The sequence below is a fragment of the Sebastes umbrosus genome, chromosome 23 (genome assembly GCF_015220745.1).
Source record: "Sebastes umbrosus isolate fSebUmb1 chromosome 23, fSebUmb1.pri, whole genome shotgun sequence".
NCBI classification, from domain to species: domain Eukaryota; kingdom Metazoa; phylum Chordata; class Actinopteri; order Perciformes; family Sebastidae; genus Sebastes; species Sebastes umbrosus.
In genome coordinates, this window is record NC_051291.1 from 3,577,354 (window position 1) to 3,593,915 (window position 16,562).

General features: G+C 41.2%; 2 protein-coding genes across 4 annotated transcripts; both read left to right on the forward strand.

Annotated features, from left to right (window-relative positions):
* The first annotated feature begins 285 nt into the window (after window positions 1-285).
* Window positions 286-8,560, forward strand: mapk12b (mitogen-activated protein kinase 12b). Of its 2 annotated transcripts, XM_037761221.1 has the most exons (12): window positions 288-703; window positions 2,448-2,577; window positions 3,450-3,508; window positions 3,600-3,711; window positions 3,809-3,838; window positions 4,301-4,348; window positions 4,442-4,556; window positions 4,641-4,712; window positions 4,897-4,976; window positions 5,599-5,677; window positions 5,764-5,937; window positions 7,366-8,560. In XM_037761221.1, the coding sequence occupies exons 1-12, from the start codon at window positions 585-587 to the stop codon at window positions 7,428-7,430; spliced, it is 1,083 nt and encodes a 360-aa protein (XP_037617149.1). In that variant the 5' UTR covers window positions 288-584; the 3' UTR covers window positions 7,431-8,560. The 2 variants fall into 2 exon arrangements, with proteins under 2 accessions (XP_037617148.1, XP_037617149.1); XM_037761220.1 differs by having other exon boundaries at window positions 286-703; window positions 4,442-4,712.
* On the forward strand, window positions 8,257-11,855 carry LOC119483142. 2 transcript variants are annotated; one of them, XM_037761222.1, is made up of 6 exons: window positions 8,257-8,394; window positions 9,999-10,058; window positions 10,197-10,451; window positions 10,565-10,822; window positions 10,920-11,168; window positions 11,254-11,855. In XM_037761222.1, the coding sequence occupies exons 1-6, from the start codon at window positions 8,316-8,318 to the stop codon at window positions 11,337-11,339; spliced, it is 987 nt and encodes a 328-aa protein (XP_037617150.1). In that variant the 5' UTR covers window positions 8,257-8,315; the 3' UTR covers window positions 11,340-11,855. The 2 variants fall into 2 exon arrangements, with proteins under 2 accessions (XP_037617150.1, XP_037617151.1); XM_037761223.1 differs by lacking the exon at window positions 10,920-11,168.
* The last annotated feature ends 4,707 nt before the right edge of the window (window positions 11,856-16,562 follow it).

The window sequence follows — 16,562 nt, forward strand, 5'->3', positions numbered from 1 at the left end:
GTATTCTAGGAGTATTCTAGGGAGTATTCTAGGGGTATTCTAGGAGTATTCTAGGAGTATTCTAGGGAGTATTCTAGGAGTATTCTAGGGAGTATTCTAGGGAGTATTCTAGGAGTATTCTAGGGAGTATTCTAGGGGTATTCTAGGAGTATTCTAGGAGTATTCTAGGGAGTATTCTAGGAGTATTCTAGGAGTATTCTAGGAGTATTCTTGGGAGTATTCTAGGGGTATTCTAGCCTAAGGGTGGGCAGATGTTTTGTGGTTTTCCCCCACATAGTAGACACACCCTCAGACTGCCAGGGGCGACCAGGAGCCACTAAAAATGTGTGTGTGTGTGAGTGTGTGTGTCTTTGGGGGGTTTAACTAAAGCGACCCCTCAAAGCGAAGAGCTGCTGCTTCATCTGGAGGAATTTACGCATCACGGAAGAGAAGTGTCCTCTGCGCGTCTGAAGACATCAGTGAAAACAACAACAACAACTCCGTTCGGTCACATGAGAGGACGGAGAGGACCAGACCCACATCCCTGCTCCTCCAGCCAAGTCTGGTCTGGTCTAGTCTAGTTGGGTAGGTATTGGGTTGTGTCCATGGCTGTGCGCTCCAGGACGGGATACTACCGGCAGGAGGTGAACAGAACCGCATGGGAGGTTCCGGAGAGGTACCGGGACCTGAAGCAGGTCGGAACTGGAGCCTACGGGACTGTGTGGTGAGTTCTGCAGCAACTTTACAGCTCAGAGGAGTACTGATTGAATCATGGTGTCAGCTGATTACCCAAATGTGCATCCAAAAACCACCTTTTTCTTTTTGCATTTGCAGTATTTTAATATACAGACATATACAGAAGTGTCTTTATCTTAGTATTTATTAGTATTTTAAGTATATATATGTATAAAAAAAACACAAGGAACTTTGACCCTTTTCCTAATGCATGAGATGATTGAATGTTGGTGTCAGCTGATTGACCAAATGTGCCAAAATGCACATCCAAAATCACCTTTTTCTTTTTATATTTGCAGTATTATAATATACAGGAGGAATACAGAAGTGTGTTTAAGTATTTAGTAGTATTTTAAGTATATATATGTAAAAACAACACAAGAAACTTTGACCCTTTTTCCCAATGCATGAGATACAAACAATAAACTTAAAGGGACTGTTTGTAATAATCAGAAATGCTTGTTAACAGCGACACCTGTGGCCGTTGAGTCAACGAAAGTCAGCGTACTGTTGCTCGCGCTTGTGCTCGCTCTAAATAGACATGAACGAGCATCGGTCAAAACAGTGAGGAGACACACGTCAGCTAAAAGCACAATATCACTCTATATTTCAGCTGCTTGGCAGTAATGTTAGCTGACCAGACGAAGGTCTCTCCATGAATCAATGCTGATACTAGTGTTGGCTTTTCCTAAAGAAACGTTATCGTCTCTGACCGGGTGCCGGAGGGAACAAGGGAGACACCGGAGTTTTGGTCGGAGACGATAACGTTTCTCTCTGCGGAGCCCCGTCACTTCACAAGACACGGGAAACCTCTGTTGGTCTGGAGGAGCTGCAGCAGTTATTTCTGCACAAACATCGACTGTACATTCACTAGATATTCTCAGAGCTACGAAGTCTATTGCAGTGTGGAGTGTGCGTGCATGCACGTGAGGTGGAGCGAGAACGAGCGCGGTGTGTGAGTGAAGGCAGGCAGAGGAGCAGAGGAGCAGAGACTCCGGTCCTGGAGACCAAAGCTACGGTCTCCCCCGCGTACTTCGACCGCGGCCAACACTGTTTAACAGACGGGCTTCACTAGATACAACCAAGAGGTTTTGGTGCTTCCGTGTAGTTTGTGTTGGAGTCTGAGTCTGAACAGCGTAGACACACACGAGCGCGCATGGGAAACCGACCCAGTAGATTTATACGTGTAAGAAGTTACAAACAGTCTCTTTAAGTAAAAAGTACCTAATTGGCCACTTTTACCTTCTTTTACTCGAGTACTTTTCAGTACTTTCACTTCTACTTGTGTAATATTCCTGCAGCATCAGTCAGTACTGCTTGTGTGGGATATATTTGGTCAGCAGTCTCGCCACAGCTGGCTCTGCAGGGCCTCCCTTTGCATTGTTGTGTATGGATGAGGGTCAACAAAGAAACCCACACCCCCCCAGGCTCATTGTTGGAGGAAGTCAAAGAACCAGTTAAATGCATATAGAGGAATGCACCACTGCATTGATTCAGTCACTAACAGATAGTTTTATAGTGGCTTGTCCTATAGGGAGAAAGGTTGCAGGTGTAATTAATATCATGACTTGGGCACTGTTCCATTTAGATGCTATTAATTACACTTAGATCTCCTTATAGACGTTCAAATGTCGGCCGTGGTGGAATTTGGGTGCAACATTTGAGTTTTGAAGGTGAATTTTAACCTGTTCAAGCTTTATTTTGAATTCCATGATGTATGTGTCTGTTTCCAGTTCGGCATGGGACCGCCGGATGGGGACGCAGGTGGCCATCAAGAAGCTTCATCGGCCCTTCGCGTCCAAACTTTTTGCCAAAAGGGCGTACAGAGAGTTGCGACTCCTCAAACACATGAAGCATGAAAATGTAAGAAGAAGTATTTTAAAGGTCCCATATCGTGCTCATTTTCAGGTTCATACTTGTATTTTGTGTTTCTACTAGAACATGTTTACATGCTTTAATGTTAAAAAAACAACTTTATTTTCCTCGTACAGTCTGCCTGAGTAAACCTGTATTCACCCTCTGTTTGAAACGCTCCGTTTTAGTGCATTTCAACGGAATTGCGTTGCTAAGCAACAGCTTGGGTCCATGTTTACTTCCTGTCAGCTGATGTTATTTACATGCACTGCAACAAGAAATAAACTGGGACACATTTAAAATGTTTACGTTTAAAACTGTGAAATGGTCTAAATATTGTATATTTGTGACATCACAAATGGACAGAAATCTTAACGGCTTGTTTCAAACGCACAATTTCTGAATACGAGCTGTGTGTATTTCTCCGTATATTGAACGTTTTGATAGTTTAACAGTATTTATAAAGCACTTAAACCTGCTTTATAGTAAAACAGACATGACAATCTCACTTTTTACAATATGGGACCTTTAAAGCTGTACCAAAGAGTATAGAAGCAAAGCAAAATCAAAGCCATTTTGGACTGAAGACACTTATATATATTTATAATATTTTATTGTTCAACACAGGCCATTTCGGTAGAATATGACAATAGAATATAAATAAATTTGTTATACTTTTGTACAGCTCTCTTTTAGACGTTTTACTGGTAGTCGCTTTCAGTCCAAAATGGCGGAATCGTAGCTATGGAACCAACAATTGACTTTCACTTCTCGGCAATGTACGTTCTTTGGCAGATTAGACAGGTTTAAGGGAAACAGTCATGAGTAAATGTTATTTTAATCCAATTTTAATTTATGCTTTATTTATTCTTCCTGATCAGGTAATAGGGCTGCTGGATGTTTTCACTGCGGAGATCGCGTTGGACCGCTTGCGTGACTTGTAAGTTCCCGCGCGTTCCTGATCCGTCGCCGACTTTAAAATGGGTTCTTCTTCCACTGGAGTGATTGGACTCCTCCTCTCTTGTCCACAGTTACCTGGTGATGCCGTACATGGGCACCGACCTCGGCAAGCTGATGAAGCTGGAGAGATTATCAGAGGACAGGGTGCAGTTCCTCATCTATCAGATGCTGAAAGGACTCAAGGTGAACGCCACGGATACATGCATGTTACTCATGATCATCCAGTATCTACGAGTTGAGCTCAAGTTGCTGACGCTGTCTGTCTCCTCTCTCTCCTCAGTATATCCACTCTGCAGGGATCATCCACAGGGTGCGTGAACTTTGACCTTTCAGACTATGAGCTTTGGGGGTGGGGGCTCTTGCTCTTTTTCACACTCGATCCCATTCATCCTGATTCCCACACAGGGGGGCTCCGTGGGTGTGTGTGTATTTTTATGTCTTTCTAAACTCAACAGGACGATACGCTGTCTATTTAATTTTATATTGAAATGTTTCACATTCACATTTATAATAATAATGGGTGGATTTAGCCCTGGAAGAGGCAGCAGCCTTCCAAAAGGCCCTTGATTGTGTCTCGGGAAATAAACATTTTGATTAATATGGACTTATTTAATGATTTATATATCCACTTACTTACATACTTTGTTACCTGATATTCTCTAGGCATTAAAATATAACCGATTCTTTCCTCAAAGCATGAAAAAATGACAAACAAATGTCTTCTGATGACTTCTCTTGATCTCTTTTGTCTCACATTTCTGTTTCTCAACAGGACCTTAAACCTGGGAATCTAGCCATTAACCCGGACTGTGAGCTAAAGGTACTCTAACTGTACATAAAGTTATGTTGTAATGTGAACATCCCATACACCTGCACACTTCAATGTTACAGTTCTGCTTTTTTTCTACGTCAGATTCTTGATTTTGGCCTGGCGAGGCAGGCCGATGCGGAGATGACCGGCTACGTCGTGACGCGCTGGTACCGGGCGCCCGAGGTTATCCTCAACTGGATGCACTACACGCAAACCGGTAAACTCTCTTTGCATTTTGTGTGTGCAGAAAAAAAAGGCAAAGAGACCAAAGCTGATGTTTGTTTCTCTCTCTGTGTTGCAGTGGATATCTGGTCGGCAGGTTGTATTATGGCGGAGATGCTGCTGGGAAAGCCGCTGTTCAAAGGAAGTGATCGTATCCTTAACTATCATCGGGCTGGTTTTGTCCTCATTTGACCTCATCATTACATCATTTAACTGCCTATTGTCACTGTATGTATATGTTTAATCATCATACTAGCATTACAAGCTGAATAGAAAGCTCATATTTGAAGGTAAAATCCATGCAACGTATGATACTTGACCATAGCTACTGCCAGATCTGGACCAGCTCAGAGAAATCATGAAGATTACAGGAACGCCGGCTGCTGACTTTGTTGTGAAGCTACAGAGCCAAGATGTAAGTACTGGAGTTAGACTGATATATTAATGACAAACTCAATGCAAAATCTGTATGAAACAACTCACTGGCTGTAAAGTTGTTGTTAAAACTTTGTAGTTTTCTCCCTCAAACCTCGGAGAGGTTGTTACAATGCTTTTTAATAGTGAGTTTCACAGCATTTTCATAGTTTATAATCATACAAATAAGTATCAGAATGTCCACAGAAACTTCTCAAACCACTCCTGCTTCATAACCCTGCATCCCTGTTTGCTCAGTATGTTTGAAGCATTCAACAAGCGTTTGATTGTTGATATATTTTGGGTGGAATAACACTTAAGGTGACTCACGCTGCCACTCCTGACAAATCATTATAGTCACAGAAAAACCTGAAAACAGTCATACAAAATATGCATTTCTTTTTGTTTAATTACGTTTATAGTAAATTAATTTAAATGCATTTTGGGCGTTGTTTCCAAGTGTTTCAATACCACTGAACCACTAGCCTATGTTGTGTGTTACATTGCATGAGGAAGTAACCCTTTCATTTAATAATTTCATCATGCATGTGTGACTGTGACTTATGAAAACCGCTTAGCTTACCAACCTCTGTCATCCTTCTCTCCACTTCCTCTCTCAACAGGCCAAAAACTACCTCAGAAGTCTCTCAAAAGTGCCAAAAAAAGACTTACACTCTCTTTTCTCCAAAGCTAGCTCAAACGGTACGTACAGATCTCCAGTTTAACCAGGTGTCGGTGCACTGAACTCTGTTGTAATGCTGACCTTGTTGTGTGTTTCTGCAACACAGCCGTGAGCGTCTTGGAGAAGATGCTGCTCCTGGACCCCGAGTGCAGGGTGAGCGCCTCGGAGGCCCTCGACCTGCCTTTCTTCAGCGAGTTCAGAGACGCCGAGGAGGAGACGGAGGCGCTGCCTTACGATCAGACCATGGACAACACAGACCTGCCGCTGGACCAGTGGAAACGTAAGAGAGAGGGGAGAGGCCGGGTTAGATTTAAAGCTGCAATAATCAACATTTTTTATATTAAAGAGGACTTAACGCTCATTTTCAGATGCATACCTGTATTTTGGGTTTCTACTAGAACATGTTTACATGCTTTAATGTTCAAAAGACGCTTTATAGAACCTCTTTTCACTTTCTGTCTGAAACGCTGTGTTTGAGCTCCTGCCCCGCCCTCCAAAAAGCCCAGTCTGCTCTGATTGGTCAGCTGGCCCACTCTGTCGTGATTGGTCAACTGAACCAAACTCTTCGGACTCTGCTCCAGCTCCGCTTTAACTAGCTTTGTTTGAGGGCATACTAAACTAGCCGCTAGGCAGGTAATTACGCAAAGGTGTTACTTTGTGACATCACCATGTTACAGAAGAAAAGGAGGGACAAGCAAGCAAGGTGTTTCAGGCAATTCGGGAGCAGTGTTTCTGTAGGGGAGAGTAACTCCTTTTGGCCTGGATTTTGTAACTTTGCAGACCTTTTACATACGCAAAAAACTATATAACACACTAAAGGAAAGGGGAAAAAGCACAAACGCATAACAGGTCCTCTTTAACAATGGATCAAGAGACAATGTGTAACGTGAACGATGTCGCTCATAGTGACAAACCTGCAGAAAAGTATCACCAAATTCTGCAGTTTCCCCTCAGCTTTACGACGCGTTTAGCCTCTTTCAGCTTATTGTTTTTATTTTAAGGCCCGCAACTTTAATGTTTTGGTTCACGCTCACCGCTCTCATCAACCAGCAGCTGATTTTTGTGAAAAAGTTCTGCTAAACTCACTGAACACTACCTGAACACCACCAAACAGCAGACCGACAACTGTTAGTGACTAGCCGGTAAACAAAGTGGAGCATTTAGCCGCTAAAGAATAGAATAGATCTTTATTGTCATTATGCATAAATAAATAAAAACAACAAATAACAATAGAAGCAGAATATGGACAGGCGATAAAAGCGATAAAAACAAGATAAAGTGACCAGTGCAATTGTGTTAAAGTACCAGCATACATGGTAGTATAGCTGAGATATGTGCGATAACAGAGCCAGATATTTCCTTCGTGATTTGGTGGAGATGAAAACAGAGCTAAAATGAGAGTGAATATTAGAATTGCATTTATCGGTTCACATAAAACACACAGGTTTAAGGCTTTATTCTCCTTTAAGGTCCAATTCAAATTGACAGTGTTCTTACAGTACTTAATGTTTGCCAGAGGAGGTCACTGAAGATCTTCTTTTAACGTGTAATAATACACAGAAGGGGCCATTTACTAAGTAGAAGTAACAAAGAAAATACAGTTTTATAAGAGGAGAGGTGCAGGTGTTGAACTTGGATGTAAAAATAGGACACAGACGTTATTTAGAACGTCTGATGATGTATAATCCTGTCTTTTGTGTTTGTGCAGGTCACACTTTCACAGAGATTCTCACCTTCAGGCCGAACAGGGACTCCAGAGAGACGTCACTTTAACAGCACACACACATACACACCTGCACCCAAAAATAATATTTTCTTACTGACTTTGTTGTGTTTATGTAGGAGTAAAGAATATTAGTTTAAGTTTTCAATAAATGTGATTTGTTAAGAGGCTCAGTTGAGTGTTTGTGTGCCGGATTATTCATCATCATCCATAGACGACGTGTTTAAACTCATACTAACTGCCACTGCTTCCTTAAAGTCAGTCCATCCATTCTGTCGCCTGTTTGCATTTTGATTTATTCTGATAATGGACGCTTTTCTGGAACTAAGGGCGAGGTCACCCATTGTACGGTACCAAGGTGAATGCTGGGAATGCAGAAGTGAATAATGTGGTCTCATATTAAGCACAGTACTGTAGGTCCCACAAACAATTTCTCTTCATGTAAGGATGTTTTAAATGTGAATGACATGATGATGCAATGTTACATTTTGTTGTATATGTGTGTTTTCCGATATAAAATCCCTATTTGTTTGGGACATGTACCCTTTTATGCATGGACATTTCCCTATTTGGGCCAGTCTCCAAACCATTAAACCATCCAACACTCCCATAAACTGGCTCTGAGCCACAAGCCCAAAGACGGGCGCAGCGCTACTCTGAAATCCTTTTCCATGAACTCTCCCATCTCATCTGGCCCAACACTCACCAGTAAATACATCTGAAGTGGTTACAGGGTGACTGTGGGTCACCTTCCACGGACTTTGATCTGCCATCAATTAACAGCTATGGACTTCTCATTAGAGTGACTAAGAAGGCAGATATGTTTCTCCCCGGCTCTCTCTGATAAGAGCTGTTTGCCTGCTGATGTTGACCGACTGTTGTAATTCTAGTTGACTAGTTCCTGGTGGCTGTGCACTTCAGATTCTTACGGGACGATGGATAATACCTACATATCTAAACAATACGGACGACGCTCAAATCTCAGGAGACTTTTGTTGCTGCTGTTTCTGGCAGGTAATACGAGGATACTCTTTCTGAGAGAAGTTGATTTTTAGTTGTGATAATATGGTGCTTTGGAACAGTGTGTGAGTGCTGCCGTATTGATTTTAATGGCTGTTGGGAAAATGTTTTTTACTTTTTGTATATTACCTGTTATAAATGTGATGGATCATGAACTACAGTAAACTTTTGTGCGTTTTCTTTTCCATTTCAAGTTACTTTATGCTTCTGGTCCTCTACATCTCAGAAGAAATATTGTATTTTTTACTCCAAAATATTCATTTGAAAGCTAAAATGAAGATTTTAGATACAAAAAATATATATGCTTTAAAAATATGAAGCATTGTTGTAGATTAAACTGCACAACACCATATAAAGAAGTTACAAGTAGCACCACTTAAACCAGCTACAACAGTAATATGCTACCTCCAATCCAATAATATAATACACTTTTTTTTTCGGTATAATGAGTGCTATTCGTTTTGATACTTCAAGTGTATTTTGCTGATAATATTTCTGTACTTTCACTTTTTTTAATGCTGTATTTCACATGTAATGTGGTATTTTTAAGCTACGTTGTTGTATTGCGAGCCCATTAATTTTAACATATGCTTAACAGTGGCTACTTTAGCCACAAGTGGCAATTATGGGCTAATGGTAAATGGTAAAGCATTGTTTAATGGTAGCACAAATAAAGTTAACAAACTGACTCATTACGCAGCAGCCTTAGCTAACATTAGTCAAAATAAGCTACTGGTCATGCCAGAACTAGTAAGGAAGTAGCAGCAAAATGATTTCTTCTTTGAAAAGTTACATAGTCTAGCTTTAAGTAAAAGACGTGGTACATCTTCTACTACGGAGGATGGAACCTGCCAAAATGAAAAATAAATGAATAAATAAATAAATGACTCGATAAATAGATATTTCATTAAATGTAGCATATCGATAATTGATAAAAATGTCTCAAAAGATTATATTTCTGTTTTAATTTGCTTAGTTATTTATCTTTGTATTAATTTCCTTATTTATTTACTCTTCTTTTTAATTTTCCCTTTTATTTATTTATGTATTTTTCTATGAAATGTATTTATTTATTTTTATTTATTTTTAATTTATTTATGCATTTATTTATTTTTTATTTACTTTTGCAATTTTTTAATTTATTTATTCATTTTTGCATTTATTTTATATATATATATTTTTTAATTTTTTTATTTATTTTTTATTTATTTTATATTTATTTAGCAAAAATTAATAAATACATGTAAAAATGTATTAAAGTAAATACATAAATAAATAAAAAGGAAAATTAAGCAGAAGAGTAAATAAATAAGGGAATTAACACAAATATAAATAAATAAAGAAGCAAATTAAAACAGAAATATCAATTTATATCACATTTTATCAATTAATTAATGGCTACATTTATTTTTTATATTATTTTTGCTACATTTAATGACATATTTATTTATTTATCGGATTATTGGATAAAAGCTGTTAAGTGGACTTGAGTTGGAATTGTTTCGTCTAAATAGTATTTCCAAGGCCAAGAATGGACTGTGCTTGCTTAATACTAACGTTCTGGATAACAATGAAACATGTTTCCATTTGGTGTGTAGGCCTTCAGCCAGCGCTGTCTACAGATGAAGAGAAACCTGAACTAGATGACGACGATAAGGGTAAGTGACTTTACTTTTAAATAAACAATAAAACCTATTGAAGATGCTTTCTGTATCAATTTTAAAGTCCAGATACTGAAAGAAATCACTGTAAAGAAAAGTGTTTCTAAATCACAGTGGTAATTGTGACATTTTCAGACGGAGAGAAACTCAACTGTACGATTGTCGGTCCGGACTACGTGACTGTGGGTGTGCCGAGCAGCGTCGAGTGTGTTTCCAACTGTCCTACATGCACCTTTTCCATGTCTCTGGATGGACAGAGTGCCCAGGGTCAGGGCAACGAGCTCGCCTTCACTGTTAACAGCTGGGCGGAGGCCTTAACGGTGACGTGTACAGCCACACGTGACCATACAGGGCTGACTGCCACGACGACTAAGCAACTTCGAGTGTTAGGTAAGTGACAGCTGATCTGTATTTTTAAAGGTGTTAAATGCAAGATTGGGAGTGTTTTTCAATACAGTCTTTCCCTTCTAATGACTCACATATATTTGTGTTTCTCACTTTAGCTGGACCCGCCAACGTTTCCATCACAGGACCCGATATGATGCACCCATCAGTGAGCCACACCTACAGCTGCCACGCCTACTGCCGGCCATCTTGTAGCTACGCCTGGAGGACGGGTAAAGGCCCATGGATTAGCGGACAAGGGAATGTCATTTCTATCACTCCTCAGGAGACGGACAGCTCCAAAATGCTCGTCTGCAAAGCCATCAACAGTGTGTCTGGGCTGTTTGTCGCTGCGACTCGAAACATAGCGGTGACATGTAAGTTAAGAGTTTCACTAGCGGGTTGAAAGGTCTATTACATTTGCATTTTTTTAATCAAGCTTTTTCCGACCTCTCCTCACTATCTTTCTTCCAGCTGGTCCATCAAATGTTCAGATCAAAGGCCCAGACGTAATAGACATTGCAGAAACGTATAAGTTTGTGTGCACCGCTGACTGTCTGCCTTCTTGCCGCTACGTGTCGTCTGTGGACAGTCAGACCGTGAGGGGCAACGTGATCGAGATGACCTTGGATTACCCTCTAAAATCTGTCACTCTCAAGTGTGAGGCCCAAAACACAGCTTCAAAGAGGACAGCTACAGCCGTAAAGACTGTACAAATAACAGGTTGATTTAATGTACGTCATCTTACATCATATATATTAACACTGTTAACTGTTATTTGACCTGTGTTTCTTTTTCTTGTGTTCAGGGTCGGATCGCAACCCATCCACTCGTCCTGAAGAGACCTCAGCCGTGCTGCTGCTGCTGGCCTTTATGTTTTCTGCTCTACTGTAGCGGTGTATGATCCAGCAACATGTTTTAGTTGCTTTTTAAATGATATTCTTAATTTTATGCATCTCAACATATTACTTCTATTATTAATATTAATACTGTTAATTGTAGTTTGTTTTATTGTATTTCTTATCATTTGGTACATTTATTTTAGATGTAATATCAGGTACAGACTTGTTGTTTTTACCATCATAAAAATAATTTCTCTCTCTGTCTTTGTCTCCGTCTGTCTGATCTTTCTTTCTGTGAATAACTTTGAAAAAAGGGTAGTTGAACTGTGGAGAGTTACTGACTCATGTCCCGGTAATCTCACGCTGCATTCTTTCCCCATTAGTGTCGTATGTTGACAGTAGGCTGAACCCTGTTTGAACTTTCTAGTGAGAGGTGTGGAAAAGCACTTCAACGTCAAAGTGTGCTCATGTAAATGTCAGAATTTGTTGACTATTTGTAAGATTATTCCACGTTGATACATTTGAAATGTCGATGTCTATACATAAATAAAATGCACTGATGACTTAACGCAAGACTCAAGACACCTTGTCGTGTTTTTCTAGTTCATTAATCTCCCACTTTTCATGTCAATTATTTGTGCTGATGATTATTGAAAATGACACTCACTCACACTCAAAGGATGTCAAATTGATGGTCTTGATTCATCCTTGGCTCCACCTGCTGGTTGGATGGTAACGGTACACCACTGAGATCTGTGATCAACACACGAGAAGTGGGTGTGATCACACAAGTGCATTTAAAAAAAGCACTTATAATGTGTATATACTCTGTGAGGGAAATTCTCCAGTGTTAAAATGCAATCTAAATGGAAAGGCCGGTTCAATACATCCACACACTTCAGGTATAAGTGTGTTTACTGTAATCTAACGTTGGCAAATAGCAGTGACAGTTAGAGGACACACCCAGGGTTCATATCAGTCTTTCTGAGAAGTGCTTCACTGTTGTTTGTACTTCTTTTTTTTTTTTACTTTGATAAAAACAAAGATGCCTTTTAAATCACTCCCAACATCTGAGATTTAATTCTAAAGGTTTGATTTACACCTGCATCACTGGCACATGCTTTTAATAGGGATACTGTAGAAGACAAGAAGTAAGACCGACTTTACTGTCTTTCAGAGGCTGTAGAAGGTTCAGTTTTAAAGCTAGAGTGAAGGTACAGATATCATATGAAACTAGAGAACCTAAGGAATCCATACATCACATGTCATACTAGTGGGTCTTGTCAGGAAGAGACTAAATAACGCTCCAAAGTTAGGCTAAAGTTTGACGAGGAAAAACTGGCATGGCCATTTTCAAAGGGGTCCGTTGACCTCTGACCTATTTTCTCCTATTCTAAAATGATGTGTTTGAATATTTCTGCATACTGGGGTCCATAAAATGTCTTAGAATTACATAAATTGGGTATCACTGTAAAGCTGAGACTCTTGTGGATCCAGTGAGCCCAACTGTATTCATGTGTGATGATGTTAGTCCCCATAGGAGACATTTCATTGTAGTTAAACCATTTTTTTTAAACTTGACCTCACTGTATAAAACGACCTTTGGTGACCTCTAGGATAATCACAGCCTCGTGAAACTTTACAGCCACAAACTAGAGACCTAGAGCATTCAGAGGATGGATGGATCAAACTAGAGACCTAGAGCATTCAGAGGATGGATGGATCAGACTAGAGACCTAGAACATTCAGAGGATGGATGGCTTTCCTAGCTTGATTGAGTTTCCAGAACAGTGCAAGTGCTCACCATGCAATCATCGAAAAATGCAATTCTTGCAGAAATCTCCAAATGTCAAAAGTTTTTGATACCCAATCACAGCATGGCTTTTTCTCTGGTGTTCCTCAAGGTCTTGGTGTCTTAATGTGGTATTTTGGAGGGATTATTGATCATTTTTATCAATTCTCGAGTGGTAAAAAATGGTTAAATTTAGCACCAACAAATGGTATCAACCCCAAAAATTGTTGCAACAACATATGAGACATAATAGAGCATGGGGATGACCATCACCAGCTTTCAGATAATGTACACCACTTCTATGTGACTTCTGTTGACCTGCTCCCCCATAACAAAGTCTATTGTTGGTCTCAGACTTTTGTCATAAATACATTAACAGAACCACAAAGAAACCACCAAAAACATATCAGATCTGGCAGGCGGCTGCTGGAGTTGTTCTCTATCAAGCCGCTGTGATAAATTGAGTTTAGAATCTTTACAACTGTTGGCAGATACGAGAAACAGACGGAGACACATTGTCTGACCTGAATCAAGTGTGCAGACACAAAAGAAACAACAACCCATAATCAGAAAACAAAACCACACGACACGTCGGCCGCCTGCATGCATCACGCCCTCTGCAGAGATTAAAGCCAGCTGATAACCTGCATGGTGATAACAGTGGGCAAGGCCTTTTATAAGAGTGTGGATGGTTATACGAGTGTTGGAGAGTTGTTCAGTCTGTCTGCAGCAGCACCATGGATCATCACTCAGCCTCTCTGCTGCTGCTGCTGCTGCTCACCTGTCTGGCAGGTAAGATGCTGGATCATCACCAACTGCAGTTTGCAGTGTTGTATAAATTGCAAGAAAATTAATGATGTTAATGAATTCTCTTTTCTCATAACCAAGGTTTGTCTGCCAGTGGAACTGCGGAGGGTGGAGCCGTGGAGGAAAACTCATGTAAGATCCTTTTAATTCTGATTCTTACGTTGAAATGGATCTGACTTATTCTGTCCCAATACCGATAGTGATACCTTGGCTTTGGGTATCGGCCGATACCGAGTTAGGGCTGCGTGATTGGCAAGATATTTGAGTCAGTATCGGCCCAATATCGGTATCGGTGCATCCCTAGCTCAAATATTTAAAAACGGTATCTCTCTTATTGTGCTGTATGTCATGGTCTTCATCATAGGCTTCAGTTTCCTTGAATATTTTTGAATTATAAAAGTCTTGTGTTGTTCTGCGTCCTCCTGCAGACGGGCCGTCCTCGGTGAAGATCAATGGGGTCGATGTAGTGACCGTGGGAATCCCGTACGGTTTCAAGTGCACGGCCGATTGCTTCCCGGGCTGCAGGTTCAGCTGGAGACGGGGTAACGTGACCTCTCAGGGGCCCGAGCTGAGCCTGCAGCTCCTTCAGGTAGAGCCGACGCAGACCCTGACCTGCACGGTGGTGAACCCCGCAACTAAGAAGTCAGCCACTGTCCACAAGACGCTGCAAGTGACGGGTATGAATAATTCAAATTCATGAGATCCCTCAGCAGCACCACTTCCTCTCAACCAAATCTATTTCCAAACTTTCCAGCTGGGCCATCGAACGTACGGATCAGAGGTCCAACCTATCTGACTATAGGAACCGCGTCCACCTTTACCTGCTCAGCCACCTGCTACCCCTCCTGCAGCTACACATGGACTACTACCTGGGATGATGAAAAGCTCGAGACTGTGGAAGGCGACACCATTTCTTTCCCTCCATATACCAGTACTGTCCTCGAAGAAACTCTGACGTGTGCGGCTGAGGACACCGTCTCACACCTCTACATCACTACCACTGTGACGCTGCCGGTGGCAAGTATGTGAGAGAACTCACCTCGAATGAGGATTAACAATCAATAAGCAACAAACATTTGAAATCAACCCCACTGGTTATGTTGAGTGGGAAAAATGTGTGTGCTTTCTGTTAAAGCAGTTTAGTGATTAGATACGATACGATACGATACGATACGATACGATACGATACAGTAAGATACGATACGATACGATACGATATGATACACTTTATTGTCCCCTTGGGGAAATTTGTCCTGGACATGATGGAAGTCAGTGATATTGTTCAAAATCAAATTTTATTTCTGTAACTGGCTAACGAATTAATGTTCTGATGTTGTGAAATGAGCACAATACATTCAAGCTTCTGTTTCGCAAACTCTCTCTTTAGGCATATCCAACGTTATCATTCAAGGTGACGGCACAGTGACGATGGGGAAACAGTACACATTCACATGCTTTGCGTTGTGCAACCCGTCGTGCGGCAGCTTTACTTGGACGTACATGGGGAAGACTTTCGACGGTGACCAAATCGAGATACCCATCTTGCATCAGGGGGACAAGAAAAAGTTCGCAAGTCACCTGGAGATCACTTTTAGTGACTACTCGAAAATTGAGCCTCTGACCTGTGAGGTAACAAACAGTGCATCTCACGCCACTGCCAGCGCCACGAAGGACCTCACCGTCATTGGTGAGTCTGTGACATTGCTCCCACCTTGTGATGAAAATGGTATGATGTAATCATGTCTTTCATGTTTTGAATATTCTCCCTGCACAGACCCCATCTCAGTGCGTCCCTCTTCCAAGGGCAAGTCAGAGGCAGGCATGCCTTTCTCTCTGCAGTGCGTCGGCTCTCAGAACCCGGCCTCCGTCACGTGGCTGAAGAACAAACGCCCGATGCCGGCATCTGAAAGAGTGCATTTCTCCCCCGACAACATCACGATGACCTTCAGTCCTCTCCTGCAGGAAGACGGCGGTTTATACCAATGTGTGGTGACAGAAGTGGGGGCACCCATCCAGTCTGTTGGCTACGAGATGCAAGTATTTTGTGAGTATATACAAGGGTCAGAAATATTTCCGTCCATCGTTAGAGGTGCCCTAACGCCTTGCTTCCACAACACTAACGCAAAAATGTCACCATATATGTTGCCGTGCACAATCCCTCTTGTTCTTTTATCCTGTTTATTATAAGAAATACTGATTTAAAACTTTCATGCAAGCTGATGTTATTTACATGTTTCTGCTATTTACGTGTTTTCCCAAAAATCTGTCTGTAGTAACTATCATCTGTTCTACCTCCAACTGCAGACGGGCCGTCTTTGGTGGTGATCACTGGGGTCGACATATTGACTGTGGGAGTGCAGTATGATTTCAAGTGCTCAGCCAGCTGCTACCCAACATGCTCGTTCACCTGGACCAGGGGTAATGTGACCTCTCAGGGTCCGACGCTGAGGATGCATCTTGGGGAACTACCGCCGACACAAACCCTGACATGCACGGCAGTCAATCCTGCAACAGGAAAATCAGCCACTGCCCAAAAGACGCTGCAAGTGAGAGGTAATAAAAAAAAAAGTGAATTCGAGCTTGTGTTTTTTTTTTTAAGAGGAATGCCTAAAACCAATTCCCTTTTCAGCTGGACCATCAAATATACGCATCAGCGGTCCAGTCTTCCTGACCGCA